Source organism: Aulostomus chinensis, chromosome 8, assembly GCF_037954235.1.
Source record: "Aulostomus chinensis isolate RoL2024-O1b breed Wild chromosome 8, RoL_Achi_v1.0, whole genome shotgun sequence".
In the NCBI taxonomy this organism is placed as follows: Eukaryota; Metazoa; Chordata; class Actinopteri; order Syngnathiformes; family Aulostomidae; genus Aulostomus; species Aulostomus chinensis.
This window is the reverse complement of record NC_141327.1, coordinates 25935209-25954198: the sequence shown is the minus strand read 5'-3', so window position 1 is coordinate 25954198 and position 18990 is coordinate 25935209. Positions and strand designations below refer to the sequence as shown.

Below are 18990 nucleotides of genomic sequence, written 5' to 3'. Positions count from 1 at the left end.
CTGGACTGATGCTGCGTTCAGGGCTTCCTGGTAAACAGACCCTCTTAACCAAAATAAAGCAGCCATTCATGGTAACGGACCATTTACATTTGCAACACTTGAGACCTTTAAAGTTCCTGATGCAACACTCACTCAAATTATCCCCCAATAAATCATTGCATGTATTTGAATATGTAATTTTCCACGATCGAGTTGTACTTGTTTTATGCCCAAATACGCAATCAGTTGGCTGGGACAAATAGTCTTTGAACAAATTAAGAAGACAAAAGAACTTCAAATTGAATGTAGAATAACAAAAAAATAAATAAATAAATCTTATAAAAAGAACTCTTCCAGATAAGTAATGTTTCCTAATGTAATTGAAGTAGTAAAGAAGGAGACATCAGTCAAGATTTGTTGGTAGAAGTCCAGCACTCATGCAGGATCCGGAAGGTGACAACACGTCAAGCGGTAAGGGAAGGAGATGTCACTGTCGTGACGTGGAGGCAACTAAACGCCACTTCAGCACTATGATAACACACTGCTTTTCCTGATTGCGTGCATTTTTTTCATTATTAATCTCAAAAGTGATTTATAACACTCGCATTTCAGTCACTGAAACGCTCGTCATGTCCACTATTGCCGGTGTTATTCTTCATGCGACATTTTGAAGTAGCAAGGCAACAAAATCAAAGATAAATTAAAGTGGTGCGTGTTGTAGTAGGCCTGTCGCTGGCTTTGGCCAATTTAAACTCACAAAGTGTAAACGGTTGACAGTTGACCAATCAGAACAGGTGTTGAGTGTAGCGTAGCTGGTTTGCCCGCCTCAGATTTTTTTTCTTTATTTTATTTTATCTCTGCCGTCTGTTTATAAACATGGAAAGAACAAGGTGGAAGTAAAACTCGGATTGATAGCTCAGGAGCAGGATTTCAAACGAATCGAAATTATAACAGACCATCCGCAAGGGGGCGCTGCTGAGACGTGACGTTTAATGGCCAAACACGCACGCGCAGACACACACTGAATGCTGAAATTTGTGCTAAATATATATATATATATATATATATATATATATATATATATATATATATATACACATACATATATATATATATACATATATATACACATATATATATACACACACACATATATGTGTGTATATATATATATATATATACACACATATATGTGTGTGTGTGTGTGTGTGTATATATATATGTGTATATATATGTATATATGTATATATATATGTATGTGCATATATATATATATATATACACATATATATATATACATATATATATATCAGTAACACAATATGGAAGCCATTAATTGACATTACCAATTGTTAAAAGACAGTTTTTCATTGCTGCAGTCTCTCATAGTAGTAGTTAGGTCTCTTTAAAGCAGAATTAATGTTGAATGGGTTCTAGATCCACTATTTGTAGAGTGTCGGAGTCACTCAGCATCATGAAACCGACGCTATGAATACAATTCACTTTCCACTAAAATAATAATATAGATGCTGTTAATTAGCCATATGATTGAAAAGGATGGATCTTGATTTTTCAGTATACTAAAAATATCTAGTTTTGATTTGAGTCACTGTGTCAAAGGACGTGAAAAACAAGAATCTCAAAGTGCTTTATTTTCAATGACAGCTTTAAAAAATGTGTGTTTTGTTATTATGGCACATTTGTTATCTTGATCAAAGTCTAGGAATATTAGACACACACAAAACTCAAATATGACATGATACCTTGTTTATTAAAATAATTTGTAAAATGATATGTCTTAGGCGGCACGGTGGTGCAGTGGTCAGTACTGTCGCCTCACAGCAAGAAGGTTCCGGGGTCTAGTCCCAGCTCGGGCACAGGATCTTTCTGTGTGAGTCTGCATGTTTTCCCTGTTCCTGTGTGGGTTCTCTCTGGTACTCCAGCTTCCTCCACAGTCCAAAGACATCAAGAGGGGATGAGGCTGATTGATACTCTAAATTGACCGTAGGTGTGAATGTGAGTGTGAACGGTTGTCTGTCTCTATGTGTTGGCTCTGCGATGGACTGGTGACCTGTCCAGGGTAAACCCCGTCTCTCGCCCGTAGCTGCTGGGATAGGCTCCACCCCCCCCGACCCTTAATAGGAATAAGCGGAATACAATGGATGGACGGATATGTCTTATACAACACAATAATAGATTTTAAAACTATTTTTGGTGATTTTCTTTTTTTTTGTTAACTTGACTGCTCAGAACGTGGCACCAGCTTCAGCTTGATCGGTCGTTTTGGCATTAGCAGGCCCTGGATGTCCATCTCAATGGGGATCTAAACAGGCAGAGAAAATACAAGACCAAAGTGAGCGACGCCCCAGCTTCTGTGGAACGAGTGCAGTTTTTACTCAAAGTGCTATGTCATACAATGGTGGTTGATCTTTGGACTGACAAACACATATCTAATGACAATGCATGACTTGCTGATATTATAAAAGTAGTAATGGACCAGCTTGATGACACACAATAAAAAAAAAAAAAAGAAGTAAAGTAATTGAACAAATTAAAAAGCTGTCCTCACCTCCGTCTCCTCACACACAGAGAAGCTGTATCTCTGGACGATCTCTACCACCGCTAGTTTCATCATGAGCAGAGCAAATCGCATCCCAATGCAGTTCCTTGGGCCTGCTCCAAAAGGCATGTATGTGTACGGATCAATTGTGTCTTTGTTGTTCTTGGAGAACCTGAAGGTGCACACACAAACAGGCACAACAAAAAATGAAGGTTGGTACTGCTCAGGTGCAGATCTTTGTGGGAGTTCAACTGACTCTTGGGTCAGACCTAAACATGCAAATCAATCCAGCCTCGACTGTACCTCTCGGGTTTGAACTCCTCTGGTTCAGGCCAGTACTCAGGGTCCCGGTGCAGGGGCCAGGTGGGTACCAGGACAACCATGCCTTTTGGAATCACAATGCCATTTATCTCCACAGTTGCCTTGTTGACACGCTCCAGACGTGGGGCAATGGGGTACAATCGGAGAGACTCGTTAATGACGCTGTCGAGGTAATCCATCTGCATCAGTGCCTGGTACTGGACAGGAGCCTACACACACACACACACACACACACACACACACACACACACACACACACACACACACACACACACACTGATGTAGTAGAAGCATCCATAGATTTTGGAGCAGAATTGGGAGCAGGGGGACAAGCTATATTATCATAAACTTGTTCATGATGAACATGAGCTGTTAAATATTTGTTGAGAACTGTTACACTGCAGTCCAATAATTACTCTCATTGTTGTTCATTTCTGGCCTGCACTTATTCCCACAGGGAAATATCTGCTTATACAACTACTACTACTACTACTACTAATAATAATAATAATAATGATAATAATAATAACAAAGGGCTAAAAATGCCTGAAATGATACAGGTTTACCTGTTTTCATCCTGGTTGTGGAGTTATTCTGCCCCCATGTGGCCAAAAACCAATAAAAGCAGCTTTCGATCCTTTATATGTTTTCTCCAGTGAACCTTGAGTATCATCTTCTAATATACCTTGTTTGGGAAAGTGGAATCCACTTCCTCCTGCAGCTTCGTCATAACATGAGGGTTTGTTGCCAGATTGTAGGCCAAGAAAGTGAGAGAACTGCTGCTTGTTTCATAGCCAGCAAAGAGGAACATCATGGCTTGAGAAAGGACCTCGTGGTCAGTTAAACCTGCAGCAACAATTACAGAGGCACGATAAAGAAGAGCTCTAAGTTGTGATCTAATGTGTGTTGATGTGAGTTTGCAGGTCACCTTTATGCTCTCCCACTCCCTTGGGTTCATTTTGATTCTGGGAGTCGATCATCAGTTGAAGGAAATCCACCCGATTCTAAAAGAAGACAGTGGGTTTCCACTACATGATTATTATGGCCAAAATAATTCACAATCATCTGACATCTATGATCTTAAAATAATTCAGGTTTTGTCAAGGAAAACAATGACTTCCTACAATATTTTAGAGTAGGGCAGATCTGGTGCTGGATTATTTATGATATAACTTTAATATGCTTATTATTACCACGTTTACTGGCATCTTAACATTTAAAATTCATACTCCCAACACACACACACACAAACACACACACACACACACACACACACACACACACACACACACACACACAGCCATACCGGTTGCTTGCTGGTCAATCGATTAGACTTGATCTTTTGCAATGAAGCGTAGAAGAAGTCGGTGACAGAGGAGGGGAAAAAAGAAAATTCCATCTTCTCGAATATTGGACCCATGAAGGGGAAGAAAGCTGGAGTTGACCAGAAAACAACATAACATTTGAAAGGCCATACAAACATTAAACAGAGGAGGGCTAGATTATAGGGTTACTGTTCTTTTAAAGCGAATAAAAGCCTTACCGACGATTAGGAAGAGAGGGCTGAAGAGATCAAACTTCAGCATCTTCTTGATATTGGTGACGAAGGGGTCCGAGGGGTTGTTGAGTGAGTCTATGTCCACGCTGAAGCTCGTGCTGGTTACCACGTCCATACTGTAGGAGCCAAAGAACCTGAAGGCCACACAGGAATAGAGATATTGGAGATGTCCTTTGAGCATTTGGCATAAGTGATATGATCATTTTTAAATCAGTGCTAGCATATACGCGCTCTCACTCCTTCAGATCCAAAGGTCCATCTTTGTCCACGCCCTTTTCCAAGCTGCTGATCAAGTTGGCCGAGTGTTTTTTCATTATTTCAAACATCTGAGGAAAACAGGTTCGATACAATGTAGCTAAGATGATGACAATATATATGGTACTGGTGTATAGCCTGTCTGTGTTGTTACAGCTCAGTTTTCTTAAAAAAAAAAAAAAAAATTCTCAACATGTAGTAAAAGCCAGAAGTTGACATGTACCTCTTTCAGTCGTCCAGAGGTGAACGATGGAGAGAGGACACTGCGGATCCTCTTCCACTGATCATCCTCGGCGATGGACACAGCATCGTAGAGTGGCCCATTCAGATGGAAGTTCTGTGACACAGTAGGAAAGCAAAACAACAGAGTTAAACCAACAGGCAACAAAGATATGACTTCATGTGGCTGGGCTATGTGGAGGAGTAGGGTGCGTACTCTGCGATTGGTGAAGAGGGAGTAACACTCCTTTATCAGAATTGTCTTTATCATGGCAGGATCGGCCACACACAGGACAGGCTGACGGCCATCAAAGATGCTGAAGACAACAGGAGGAATTCGTGCAGAGGAAAACAGAACGTACAGTGAGTGCAAGAAACCCTGAGGACATCAGTGACATGTGGAATAGGTGCAAAACATGCCAGCTTACCCCCATATCTTCCCATACTTCTGATAGCACTGGTAGTCAAAGTGGTAAAAGCCCTGGGTAAAAAGAGATGAACAGAGTTAAGATGTGTATTAGAGCCTCGGTGCAAATATATGATACATGAAGGTAATCCTTTCAGTCCCGACTCTCGAAAAGGCGACTAATCCTAATCGTGGTCATCATTTTTATCGCACCGGTCACACAAACTTGTTGCTCAAAGCGCTTTGCAGCAAAGGGAGAAGAACTTTAAAATCTTGTTTGGATGGAATATTGACAAGAGAGTAATACCCAGGGTGAATATTAAAAGATAGAAACTGAATTCATTAAAGTCATAAGTCAGTGTTGCATTTTTTTTTAAAGAGTACTCATTACTTAAATGTAAAAAAAAAAAAAAAAAAGTTAAAATCTATTGTCAGTCCATGGTTCTGTCCCTGCTCAGCTCTATAGATAATACCAGCTACTTTCATCTCAAATGTCTGTATTTTAAAGTTGATCCTGCCACTTTAGCAGCATTTAAAAAAAAAGATAAATGTCAACGACAGTAGGTTACAGTTTAGATGCCACAAGAATCGAAAAATTGGCATCTTTATTTATTGATAATGATAATAATAATAATAATAATAATAATAATAATAATAATATAATAATGCTGTGACTTTTAAGGACAGAAAAAATGGTAAAGTTGCTGATCTAAACTTAAATTAACACGCTCGTCTTCACATTCTGTGGAGGGCTTCTTTTGATTCAAGACACAAACAAGGACAGACAAGACAAAGTACTCTGAAGTATCCTCGTCGCTGTTGTTCATTTTGGTGGCTTTTTGCTGTGTCAGCCTCGTTTAACACAACCACATTCCACAGCAGGGATTGTCCTTTTTGTTTACGTCTTTACGTTACACACTCATGTTGCACTGTTGCTTATCTGATGCAAATAGCGCTCTCGTTCACTAGTACTGCAAAATAACTATTTAAAAAAAAAAGAAGAAGAGGAGGGAAATTATATAACCAACCTTTCTATATGCCAACATAGTGCCAAAGAAAGGGACCGGCTTGGGACCAGGGACCCCTAATCTCTTAAATGTTCCATAGGGCCAGTAAGTGTACCTATGAGAGACAATAAAGAACAAGAAAATCCCATGTGTTAAATAATCATGTACTTCATCTAAATAAACGTCTGGAGACGTTCTTCAACACTCACACAAACAACAACGTGATGAAGGCCACCAGGAGGGTCCATGTCTCAGGGGAGAAATAGAAGCCCATCTCTGCAGCTGAACCTTATTCTGACAGCGGTCCGATTCTCCGCCGCCTCAAATCACGACCTTTTATCCCCTGCTAGCCTTACCTGTTCGGTGAGTCAGGGAACTGTGACAGAAGTGAACCAATGAGAGCAGGTGTTGTCAGGTGAATAATTACCAGACTGACCCTGCCGTGTCTCAGTACGCCACAAGGAATGCACAACGGAAATCAGTCCTAGCACAATTACCTCCAACAAACGGACAAAAACTATAAGTGAAACCACATTGGAAACCCTCCATTTCATCTTGTCCTACAGTATTTACTTCCAGTTTGTGCGTACAAAGACATGCATCAGCTCCTACTGGTTAGTGCCAGAAACTCTTGTTTTCCTTTCTTCAAGTCACATGACTATGGAGTTGAGAGGTTCTATGTTCTTATGTAATACCAGACGGGAACCCCTCCCCCTGCATATAGTCGGAGTTCACTTTCGACCTTAGATTACCACAGCGATCAGTAAACTACCGCTATGAGCTGGCTGCCTTTCCTCTCAGTAGAAACATGGGTTCTATTGATCACATTTATCTGCATATTTGTATCGTAAGGATCAGATATTAATGTCAGCATTTAAATGCCCGCTGATGTGATGTGATTGTTTTTTTCAAGGTTTAATGCTCTCTGTCTTTTGCAGTTATGGCTACTGGACCTTTGGAGTGTTTGAGAAGTTGGGGATCCCTGGTCCAAAGCCCGTGTTCTACATGGGCACAGTTGGACAGCTTAACCCCGTTTGTATATCCTGAATTCCATTTCTAAACTCAGATGGTTGATATTCAATTCAGTGTCACAACAACAACAGCTGTTAAGGACACGTACAGTGCTGTTTTCAACATGTGTATCATTTGATTTACCAGGTTTACTATTTGGATGACCTGATGTTGGCTAAAAAATATGGAAAAGTATGGGGGTGAGTCTTAAAAATCCTTTAAAATGTAAGGATAAGAAGTAACCTACGTCACCTTTTCTTCATCTTGTATTGCATGATTCTCACTTAGTGTTTTGTGAACAGAAGTGCAATTTCACCGTGTGTGTGTGTGTGTGTGTGTGTGTGTGTGTGTGTGTGTGTGTGTGTGTGTGTGTGTGTGTGTGTGTGTGTGTGTGTGTGTGTGTGTGTGTGTGTGTGTGTGTCTCCTCAGCATGTATGAGTTCAGGAAGCCTGTCCTGGTTGTGATGAAGCCTGAAATGTTGAAAACCATCCTGGTGAAGGAATTCTTCACCTACTTCACCAACAGGCGGGTAAGACCACACAGGACTCAGAGGGAGAGGAACCTCAACAAAACAAAAGCAGTACAAAAAAAGACTTTCAAGCGAAGGTTAGCAGGATTATGGCAAAACTACCAGGTCAGCTTGATTGATCCTGGCGAGGTGGAGCCCATGAAGAAGAAGAGCCCATTAAGCTACACTTGGGAGCAGAGGCAGTGACAACAATTAGCTCTTTGTGTTAAGACTGTTTCACTGGACTCTAAATTATCCCATGTGATCAAATCTATCTGTTATTATTATTATTATTATTATTATTATCAATATAATTGTCAGTTTTAGTGGTGGCGGGGCTCAATTTCCATGCAGAAAACTCACAGAAAAACTGAATGATGTTCGGTGAGCATGCATGTGAACCCATCCACATTATCTTAGCACTGTGGATGAACACGAGTAGAAACAAGTCAACGAAGGGAATATATTCCAGTACAGCTGAATATCTGAAGTGGCCCCCTGTGACGTGACTGCACGGTCGGCGGCCCCCAGGTACTTTGAGAATCCTGATTGAAATTGTAAGAAAAACTAATAGGCACGTAAGACAAATGTATCATCTTTGGGTTTTCTGCACTGGAAAAGCAGCAAAGAGCACGTGTGAGCTTGGTTCTCATAGAGCTTTGACAATGAAATGTTTAATTCTTTAGAACTTGCGTCTGAATGGGGAACTGCATGACGCTGTGTCCATCGTTGAAGATGATCAGTGGAGACGGATTCGAAACATCGTCTCTCCCTGTTTTGCCTCTGGTCGTATAAAAGACGTAATATTGTCTAAATATTTTTGAAATTCTTAAGAAATCTTCATGTACTTTATGCTCATGCTCTCTTTCTCTGTTCAAGATGTTTATCATCATGAAACAGTATTCCAAAAAACTGACGGAGAAACTCTGAAGTCCACGGTGTCCGATAATGAAGTTATTGAAGTTAAAAGGTGAGTGGGACCACCAAACTACAAACTACAGCTCACAAGTCTCAAAGACCACCGTTGATTTTAGCGTAACTCATAAAAGGTAACTGATGATTTCTGTGTGTCCCAGTGTCTTTGGACCATACAGCATGGACGTTATGATGAGCTGTGTATTAAGCATAGATGTGGACACCATCAGCAACCCTTCAAGCTCCATCTTGACTCAGGCCGCTAAACTCTTCAGAGTCTCAATTCCACTTTTCCTATTCCAAGGTACATGACTACATTTCCATACCACCTTTACCTATTCTCGTTAATTTCAACAACTGTGTTTTAGGACAGTAAAATGATCCTTTCTTTATTTCAGGGTGTTTTCCTGTCTTTCTCCCTCTCCTGGAACTGCTGGGGTTCTCCCTGTTCTCCAGGTCTGTTTGCAGTTACTTTAAAGCCTTCATGGAAAAGATAAGACTGGATCGGAAGGAGAGCTCACAGCAGGTGTGGACAAAACCCATGCAGCAGTTAACAATGCGCCTTAAAACTCTGACATTCATTCAATCTCATCATTAACTGACGTCAAAACCATTTAATCCTCATCATCGAGGCTCACGGTCCACTTAGTGGCTGTTTATTTATTTGTTAAAAATAGTACTTGTGTGAATTTACAAGATCTCTTTGCTCTGAGTCCCTTCAATTAGGCCAACAATCTGCTGAAGACACTGCAAAATTCCCTGATTTTGCTACAACAGTGCATACCATAGTTCAGCAACGCTCCGGTTGTATTCTGAGCCAAGGTTCTTTTTTTTTTTTTCCCTACTTCCAAACACGATTGACGTTCATATTTAGATCAAATCTATGTCCCCGCAAACATCTCTACACTTGTTCAATGTTCAATCTTCATCAAATTGTGTTGTTTGTTTCATAGTCTATATCTAGGAGCCAGATTTAGCCAATTTATTTTGTTGTTGTTGGAGAAAATATGTTATTTCCTGGTTAGTCTGAATATTTTCACGAGACACGTATCGCCGTTTGTTGTTGCTGTTATGTCGTGAGTTCGCCATTTTTTTCTGAGCACTTTGAGGAAGTCTCATGCATGTTGGGGACTTGTCCCCTCAACTGAAAAACTTTTAGTGAAACGGGTACAATAAATCCTTGAAGCGCTCAGCAACTGGACTAAGAACATCCATATTACCAAACTGGATTAACCCAAGCTCCTCATAGCAACTACAACCAAATGGACCTCAAGGTGATGTCACTACAAGTTTGCAGGTAAAAGCAGAAATATTTATACATAAATTATTAAATTGGATTGAATTTGATGGCCATCAAGTGAACTAAATAGCTTGTGTATGCTAGTATTACTTCACATTTGGGGAATGAGGTCATAACAAGCAGATTAGACTGCACTGAGAGGCCTCCTGGTGTCGGTGTGACAAGGGCGTTCCTGCCGGAGTAAACGCAGGCGTTTCATAGTACATATACCACACAATCATCACCTCAGTCCTACATACATAACGTAAATATTCCATTTCTCACCTGTGTTCAGACTCCAAGAGACATCTTTCAATATCTGATCAACTCTAAGACAGCAGGAGACTCTAAGAGAGGTAAACAGCAAAGGAGTACTGGCAGCTCAGCAAAACCCAGACTGAAAATCAAGTTTAGTCTTAGAATTATGGTTTGACATCTCTCATCTCTGGTCATACACCTGCTTGTCTTGATAGGTCTCACAGATCATGAGATCTTATCCCAGGTCATAAGCTTCCTGCTGGGTGGTTATGAGACAAGTGCAACCACGATGGTTTTCTTGGCTTACAACTTGGCGAGAAATCCTGAAGCCATGAGACGCTTGCAGGACGAGATCGATGCTACTTTTCCTAATAAGGTAAGCCACTGGTTGTTTCATCCAACAACCAACGTGTCACTCTCAAACACTTTAATTACGTGAATCACAATTTGTGACACCTCTACAGGGGGAGATCCAGTACGACGCTCTGATGCAGATGGAGTACCTAGACAGCGTCATCAGTGAGTGTCTGAGGTAAAGGGCGACTTCTAGTGCTGGCTGACGTCCGATCGGTGTGTTTTCACAGCAAATTCAATCATGTCTTAGGGGGTTCAAAAAAAAACAACCTCTTTTCTAATATAGACATTCATTCGAAGTCTTTGGTTTGTAAAAAGAATCAAATAAATCTCTGACATGAGGAAACTCATCCATAACGTAAAACCCAGAGAATCAAAGCCTCCATATGAAGCTGTTGCCTCCATTATTCTCATTATTATTATACATTATTAGTAGCAGTGGTCAGTAAGGAGGTGAGGTTTATTTATATAACACCTTTCAGATACAAAATCCCAGTGCTTTACATTAAAAGATAAACACAACTAAAAAAGAGGTTGAAAAAGTAAAATTAAAAATCCTCATCTTATTATTATTATTATTATTATTGTTGTTGTTGAGGGTCTTGATGTTGCAACGCTACCATGGTTGGCTGAGGACGTGTTTAGATGTTCCGGTTTTGTCTCCAGGCTTTACCCTCCCTTGGCCCGTTTGGAGCGAACCGCCAAAGAAAGGGTCAAGATTGACGGAATCACAATACCCAAGGGCATGATCGTAATGATCCCGGTCTACGCCATGCATTATGACCCCGAGGTGTGGCCGGAACCAGAGGAGTTCAAGCCTGAGAGGTAGCGACCAGGAAAAGACCATCACGTTTTCAATTTTTACTTCTTGACATTAAAACAAGACTGATGTGTGACGGCGTTAATGCTATTGTGAGTGAACTTTGGGTGCCAGCTGTAACATAGATTTAGATGAGTGCGAGTGTGTGTGTGTGGCTGGAATAAAGACATTTTTACCATTAACTCATTAGGGTTTTAGAAATTTGAAAGTGCTTCTAAGAACCTAAAATAAAGCAAAGACTGAGAAAAACAAGTTTTGAGGGAAGATTTAATCAGCCGCATGGATGAAATCCCTCTGTTGACTCTTAGTCCCCCCCCCCCCACCCCCTTTTTTTAAACTATCATAGAAATGTCCATTGTTGCTGCACTCCTGATTTGTAGGTTTAGTAAGGAGAATAAACAGAACATCGCCCCGTTCACCTACCTGCCGTTCGGAGCCGGGCCAAGGAACTGCGTGGGACTGCGATTTGCTCTGGTGAAGATTAAACTGGTCATGGTTGAGATTTTACGGAACTACAGTTTTGCAGTCTGTGAGGAGACAGAGGTAGTATGCAGTCATTTTGTATTCAAGTTATTGTGGTTTATAAAATGTCAATTTGATTTTAAAAGCTAAATTCTAAGAGTGAACCTGATTGATTCGGTGGATTTGTCCTTCTCTCAGATCCCCTTACAGATGGACCCTCAAGGCATCTTGGGACCCCTTCGACCAATTAAACTGAAGATTGTGAGACGCTCTGAAGCACAAGAAAATGTGAAATAAAAGTATGCTGATATAAATAAGAGGTATATGAAAGTCCTGCAAAAATCATCCCTTCCATTTGGTTTTTATTCCGTCTGCTGACAGGGTTGATTTACAGTTTTGAGGCCATCATTTGTGATGCTGTTTAACTGTACTGGACAAGACGGGTTTTTAATATTTTGTCCATCCCATTTATTGTTTATAAAATAGTAGTGACTGTGTAATACTTGCAAAATAATCTTGTGAATGACGTAGATTTGTTCAACTATCGCGGGAGGACGACAGTGAATACGCAGTTTTGATGAAAGTTTTCTGTAGTTTGTGTTGAAAGATGTCGTGGCAACATGGCAGCAGCAAGCAAAGTATGTGTTACCTGATGCAACCTCTTGAAACAAATAAACACAGCATGGGACTTTACAACCCACTAGGCAAATCTGAGTCCATTATTAGTCTCACACACGCATACAAAAGGTTCACACAGAGTTTCAGCCCAGCCCATCCACAGCTTCATGAAGCAAACAAAGAGCCAAAGGAAGCCGTTTCAGCCGTGAAACATGGTGCTAGTTACTGAATCAACACACTGCACAACGGCTACAAAAACAAGAAAACATGCAGGATGCGATGCACTCCGTGTTGAGTACCTGGAGGCATCATGTTTTCAGGTTATCCTGAAAGAAGGCCGCCTAACGTGGATTCCATAGCTTAGGAAGGCTTCAAATGTGCAACAACTGAGACTCGGGGATGACCTGAACAAATTTTGGAGGTGAAACGTGACAGTACACAACCATGAGGCAGTGCTACGAGTTTGACTACCATGAAACTCCATCTTCGTTCTTCCATGGACTTGTCCTCCTGTGCGCCGTTGTTGGGGGTTCCAACTCTCAAAAATTGGCCCTAAAAATAATAGCGAGCTTCCCGCGTCAAGCGAACTGCAGCCTCACATGCATTTACTTTCTAACCCAGAGAACACTTGGACCTGCGAATGATGCCTGAAGAGACTTGACAACTTGATCTATTCATGCTGATTCTGCTCGCCAGTGAGGAGTGATTCATGACCCGTCACCTTCATACACAAAACCATACGACCTGTTTGAGTTGTTAAACTACATACAACCCCACATGCCCCAGGCATTACTCAATAGTGCATTACTTATCTATCACGCACATTAAAGGGCTAAAGGATATGGAAGGAACACACAAATAGATGACTCAGCAGTCACAAGTTCCTGAATTAGGCAACAAGGTAAATGCAGCCACTGCAAAGGTAGAGTTCAATGTTGTATGGTTATGTAACCACACACTCAAATCTGGTCATAAACAGGACTCACTTCTTCGGTTGTACTGCAGTCCTTCAGGAGACGTACCGCAAGATTCAAAATATCCGAATCTCTCCTCTCCTAAAATGAAGGTTGAATATGTCTCGTAATCTTTTGTGTTTTATTACAATATAAAACATCAACATAGCTTGTATTTATTAAAATGTTCCCTTTCAATGTCAGGAACAGTGACCAGCTGTGACAATGTTTATCATGAGGAGTTGTGTGTTCATAATTCATTTCATAAAACCTTGTTTAAGTTGGTAAACAGCAAACATGTTGTTAGGTCAAGTGGAATTAATATCAATAGGATATTAATCATTGCCATATTTGGCAATTATATAACCTGTGGGTGAGGACGCTATCAATGGGGCCCGTATCAGCTTTGAGGTGGTGCTGAAATATTGCTATGACTCAACCCAACCTTTCCTTCACCTCCACACGCTTCCATCATGTAGAAAAGTCATGGTGTGCAGGTGTCAAAGATAAAAAGAGGCGCGGAAATCCCGTTCCCAGTTCTTATCTTTCTGCTCTTTTCTCCGACTTTCCTCCTTTCTTGTCCCTTTATTTCCCTTCTCCTCTGTCTTCTTGGTGGGTTGTTTCACAGCGTCGTGGTCTCTGGCTTGGAAATGAGTAACTTTGGCTTTTCTCATTTGTCCATACCCCAAACCTTGTTGGTCTCTCTTCAGTACAGTTGGCACCGGTTGCCTGGGTCCTTCTCCATCCGGCCCCAGCCCCGTGCCTGGTCTCCAACCACACCGAACCATCATCTTGTAGCTGTTGGAAGACGGGGGGAGGCAGTAGTACGGGGTGGGCGGTGGGCGCCGCAGACTGAACTGATGCAGAGTTGAGGAGAGATGTGATGAGAGGCAGCTGCTGTACTCACAGGAACACACTTCACACCACTGAGGCTGGGGAGTGCTGGGGACACACAAAGAAAAGGCACATGTTGGGGCCTGAGCTGTCAGGTTATTGACAAACATGACAACACCTCACTTGGAGTTTAAATGTGGTTTAATCTTGATTTAATAAAAATACAACTGTAAGAGGTCTAACCTTCTCTCAGTTTGCTGCGGTGAAATCCTCCCATAGCTGTCCAACTCCTCTGACACCCCACTGTGTCCCGCTGGGAAGAAATACAAACAGAGATTAGTTTCATTACAGAGATACAGAAATATTAATTGGAGTTCCACGCTTGGTAATACCTTCAACTGCAAGATCTTTAGCATCCCGGCCCTGAGTGTCAACCACTCCCACCCAAGCCGCTCCTTGTTGCAGCAGAAATCTCACAACAGCTCTTTGGCCTGACCAGCTGCCACACATCAAAGCTGTCCAGAAATAAGTGTCCTGGAAGAGTTAACACAGGCAACACAGAGTACAAATGTTTTACCAAATGCAACTTTAAGTGAAATACCACCAATCAGTCTATCGTGTACCTGGAAGTTAATGTCGACTCCCTTAGATAGGAGCTCTTTCAGGCCAGAGAGGTCCCCTTCATGAGCACATCGCAGCAACCGGAGTCCCTGGAGCTCCGTGGTCCTCACCGTGCTTCCATTCTCTCTCCTTTGGTTGTCCTCACGTTCACCACCAGTCCTTCTTTCCACCAGAGAATCTGTCTGGACCTGCTGGACCTCTGAAGCTCTGACCCTCCTACTCCTCACTCTTCTCCTGGATTCTCTGTTCTTCACTCTCATCTGGTGTTCTTGCCCATCCGGTGCACCACTCATAGCATTTAGTCTTTTGTCATTTTTTACAAGATCTTCGTAGAACCGCCTGGCCTCGTGCCCACAGAGTATGCTGCTCGACTTCGAGCTGGGTTGATCTGATGCTTCAATGTTGAAAATATCCTGCTCTCTTGCAGGAGTAAAGCCAAAACCAGTCATGATGGCCTACAGCTCCAGGTATGGCTGGTTACAAGTTTAAACACGTCCCTGTAATTTCGAGAAAGGGAAGTCAGACACAAACCTACTGTTGTAAGCTGTCAAATATGTAACGACAAAAAAACCCCAACAAAAACGACAATAAAAAATATCTATAACGTAATGTTTTCAACCATGTAGTACACGGGTTTGCGCAAAAAGAATGTAAATTTTAAGAATAAGCGACAAATTTGACCATAAGTGTTAGAGAATTAACATCATTAGGCGAATTAGCACAGGTTTAATTAATATAACTATCATTAAGGAGTGTACAATACTGTGTGTGTGTGATTTGACAATTCAATGCACATTCGGTTATCAAAGTAATAGAATGTGTTGCGTTGGCTGTCTGACTAATAAACAGCGCCAGTACCTGGAGTGAAATGTTCGTCTAATAGCGTTTTGGGAGTATTAGCATCGGTTAGCATGAGCTCCACGGCTAAAGGAAAGTTATTCACAGATGACCTGGTGTACTGTTCAGTAACAAAACCGTCATTATGTCCGTTGTTTCATACAGCTACAGACTAAAAAAAAATCAACGTCAAAAGGGAATTTGTCTCAGAAATACATTGTTGTGAATGCTAAGCTGTAGCAAGCTAATGCGAAACTGTATTTTTCCTCGAGCGTATGCGGAAATGCATCTTCTTCTTCTTCCGTGTTTTAGCTTTGCAGCCGTTGGCAAACAAGTTGTGGCATTAGCGCCACCTACTGGAACGGAGTTGATGGTCCGAATTGCTGTGAACACACTGTAGAACAACCCGTCTTTCTGAGTTTTTGAACCGGTTTTCCTGCCTCATATTTCCAACAGCATTTCATGACATGAGTGGGATGTATTTGATATCACTTTATAATCAAGATATTCTTTATTCTAGTGCCAGGAAGCAGATATGCACACAGGGTTTTGGAACCACTTTGCCTTCACAATGACAGTAAGTCAGCGTTTTAGCCCAGCAAAACATGGACAAAGAAAGTAATGACTCAGCCTCCCTGAACAAAATGGACACTGAAACATCCATTGACCAACTGGAGACACAAATATGTTGGATGATGCATAAAAGGTGCATTCATCCGCTTCCTTCATGGTTGCAGTAAATTACTCAGGTACGTTCCAGGAACCATTAGTGATTTTAACCATTAAGACATTCAACTACATTCCAGATAATCCTGCATTATATAGTTCTCACATAACATTGCAATGTCGGTAACAGAAAGGACAATAATTTCCTCTGGAGAGAAGTAATACACCCTTCACCAGTCATGTTCCTACTATCATCTTCCTGCCTTCCCAGAATTGTCCCTAGCTTGCCTGACTCTCATTCACACAGGTAAATGCTGGAGTACTTTTGGGAAAGGCTACGTGTGTGAATGAAGCTGCAGGTCATATTGTTCCAACATACAGCCTGAGGGTTAACTTTAACCCAAAAACAAGCACTTAAGAAGAGACGACCCGGAACATGACCCCCCCCACCCCCCCACCCCCCCACACACACTGATCAGGTGATCTACACCCACTAAATCTCCACCTAGTGATGATCTACTAGCTTAAAGCATACATAGAGTTGATTCAAAGGTGGACTTGCAGTAGGTCCGCTGGACAGATTTCTGCTGTTAGCATTTTCTAGCAACATTTGCATGGCATGATGGCACATTTCTTGCCTGTTCTGAATGATATATTGAGAAATGTGTGCTTCCTACTCCAGTTCTTGTGCGTCAAGTCAGAGGAAGACAACGACAGCATTCCAGGCTGATGAAGTGGAAGAAGACTGGACACTCTCTGGATCACGGCTTAAACACTTTTCATGCTTCGGTTTACCAAGTTTGTATCTTTCCAGCACTTGGTGGTGTGTATCCATTCTGAAGGTGGTTCTTATGGTTAGTGCCACCTGATGCAGTCCTTTGCTCCTAGGAGGCAGAAATAATTTGACCAGTGATTTCACAGACACAAAATGCCACGTTTTAAAGGGATGGGTGGATTAGTTTACAGAATCAGGCTAGCTGCCAGAAGCCTGTAGAGGACATAGTCTCTAATTATCCAGCCCATTTTCAATCATAGACTTCTCTGTCAGCACAGTGTCTGCCGTATTGGATGGTCTTGCACTTGGCCATTTTAAACTCGCTGTTTCCATGGTTTTCGTGGCTTTTCTTTAATGATGCTACTCTCTCTACCTGTCTTGAACTATAAGGGTAATGATGTTGTGTGCCACTCTTGTAACATTGTCTTTTCCTCTCACTTCGATCTACTTCTACCTGCTCGGATAACAAGTTCACCCCGAGACACTTGTCGGATCTCTGCCTTGGAGGCACGTACACAAAGTCTGTTACAATACTTACAAAATGTCCCAACAGAGGCAAAAAATAAAGACATGTTTCATGGTTTCTCCTCTTTTCTTGTGGAGTAATCAACCAAATTTTTGTCCTCAGTGCAGCGTTGCTCGCCGGTGACGTCACCACTTGGGGCAACAGGATGTTTCATGGGTGGACACTGTAATACTGTAGAGGAAAGAAAACGCATTGTTGAGCAGCTGCAACTGCCAGGATGTCAACCATTAGAACCTACAACCGTAAAGTAAGTGAACAAGATGACGATCTTCAGTAGCTCAGATATCAAAATGAATGAGTTTGAAATCTGAAATGCCCACTGACACAGCCTGAAATGACACGCTTAGCCTACATTTTTGGCATCAATTTAAGTCACACTGTTCCTTAATAAAAATACAGATGAGTGACAAAACCAAGAGGGGAAAAAAAACATACTGTGGGTGTGTCAGGAAGGTGCTGGGTCACCTTGAGCCATCAGGACAGCTTCGATACGCCTTGGCATAGATTCTACAAGTCTCTGGAACTCTTCTGAGGGGATGGAACACCATTCTTCCAAAAGACACTCTCTCATCTGTTGTTCTGAGGATGGAGAGCGCCGTCTGACACGCTGCTCCAAAATCTCCCATAGATCCTCAATTGGGTTGAGATCTGGTGACTTTGAAGGCCACAACATGTGACTCACATCATTTCCATACTCATCAAACCATTCAGTGACCCCCTTCGCCCTGTGGATGGGGCATGAGAGGTCATCCTGGAAGAGACCACTCCCATCAGGGTAGAAGTGTTTCACCATTGGATAGAGATGATCACTCAAAAGAGATTTGTATTGACCAGCAGTGACCCTCCCCTCGAAGGGAACAAGTGGACCTAAACCATAATAGCAAAACGCCCCCCACAGCGTGACAGAGCCAGCAGTCAGTGTCGGGGTCACGCTCTCAGGCCTGCGCCATTCTCTCGGCGTACGTGACACAAGCCCACTTGAAGAGGAAATGGTGAAGGACGATTCATTTGACCATATCACTTTCTTCCACATCTCTGCAGACCAGTGCTGATGGTTTTCACACCACTCACATCTTGAATGTGTGTAATCCATCTTTGCACTCAGGGGTTTATTTGCTGCAGTCCTACTATAATAGCCCTCTCTGTGTAACTGTCTCAGGACTGTTCTGGCAGACACACTCTGATCTCGTCCTGCATTGACATTCTCAGTCACTTGAGCCAGTGTTGCTCTTCTGTTTTTTCTCACAT

The 18990-nt window shown here is 41.9% G+C and overlaps 2 protein-coding genes and 1 pseudogene across 5 annotated transcripts; 1 reads left to right on the top strand and 2 right to left on the bottom strand.

Moving 5' to 3' along the window:
* Positions 1-1731: 1731 nt before the first annotated feature.
* On the bottom strand, positions 1732-12215 carry LOC147257796 (cytochrome P450 3A56-like). 2 transcript variants are annotated; one of them, XM_086211968.1, is made up of 14 exons: positions 12078-12215; positions 11874-11977; positions 6327-6420; positions 5321-5373; positions 5110-5209; positions 4897-5010; positions 4656-4744; positions 4404-4552; positions 4167-4294; positions 3789-3864; positions 3546-3706; positions 2843-3069; positions 2549-2711; positions 1732-2302 (listed from the first exon to the last, which is right to left on the bottom strand). In XM_086211968.1, exons 2-14 carry the CDS (start codon positions 11942-11944, stop codon positions 2213-2215), a joined length of 1515 nt encoding a protein of 504 aa, XP_086068094.1. In that variant the 5' UTR covers positions 11945-11977; positions 12078-12215; the 3' UTR covers positions 1732-2212. The 2 variants fall into 2 exon arrangements, with proteins under 2 accessions (XP_086068094.1, XP_086068095.1); XM_086211969.1 differs by lacking the exons at positions 11874-11977; positions 12078-12215 and adding exons at positions 6515-6681; positions 6803-6934.
* LOC147257797 (cytochrome P450 3A30-like) lies at positions 7010-11459 on the top strand (annotated as a pseudogene). The gene is made up of 12 exons (XR_015117635.1): positions 7010-7152; positions 7244-7337; positions 7464-7516; positions 7746-7845; positions 8511-8624; positions 8704-8794; positions 8901-9043; positions 9138-9265; positions 10314-10374; positions 10492-10652; positions 10741-10808; positions 11297-11459. The product of XR_015117635.1 is annotated as a cytochrome P450 3A30-like (transcript).
* A 1768-nt stretch (positions 12216-13983) lies between the features above and the next one.
* gpank1 (G patch domain and ankyrin repeats 1) lies at positions 13984-17258 on the bottom strand. 2 transcript variants are annotated; one of them, XM_086211971.1, is made up of 5 exons: positions 17119-17258; positions 14941-15435; positions 14710-14851; positions 14561-14630; positions 13984-14425 (listed from the first exon to the last, which is right to left on the bottom strand). In XM_086211971.1, the coding sequence occupies exons 2-5, from the start codon at positions 15385-15387 to the stop codon at positions 13984-13986; spliced, it is 1101 nt and encodes a 366-aa protein (XP_086068097.1). In that variant the 5' UTR covers positions 15388-15435; positions 17119-17258. The 2 variants fall into 2 exon arrangements, with proteins under 2 accessions (XP_086068097.1, XP_086068096.1); XM_086211970.1 differs by lacking the exon at positions 17119-17258 and adding an exon at positions 15797-16887.
* Positions 17259-18990: the final 1732 nt, after the last annotated feature.

Excerpts from the sequence above, each read along its gene's own strand:
- gpank1 (XM_086211971.1), bottom strand. The coding sequence starts at position 15,387 with ATGACTGGTTTTGGCTTTACTCCTGCAAGAGAGCAGGATATTTTCAAC. Across the intron at positions 14,631-14,709 it reads TAAAGATCTTGCAGTTGAAG|CGGGACACAGTGGGGTGTCA; the intron begins GTATTACCAAGC and ends ATTTCTTCCCAG. Across the intron at positions 14,426-14,560 it reads CCGCAGCAAACTGAGAGAAG|CACTCCCCAGCCTCAGTGGT; the intron begins GTTAGACCTCTT and ends GTGTGTCCCCAG.
- LOC147257796 (XM_086211968.1), bottom strand. The coding sequence starts at position 11,944 with ATGACCAGTTTAATCTTCACCAGAGCAAATCGCAGTCCCACGCAGTTC. Across the intron at positions 6,421-11,873 it reads GGCCCGGCTCCGAACGGCAG|GTACACTTACTGGCCCTATG; the intron begins GTAGGTGAACGG and ends TGTCTCTCATAG. Across the intron at positions 4,295-4,403 it reads CCCTCTCTTCCTAATCGTCG|CTTTCTTCCCCTTCATGGGT; the intron begins GTAAGGCTTTTA and ends GGTCAACTCCAG.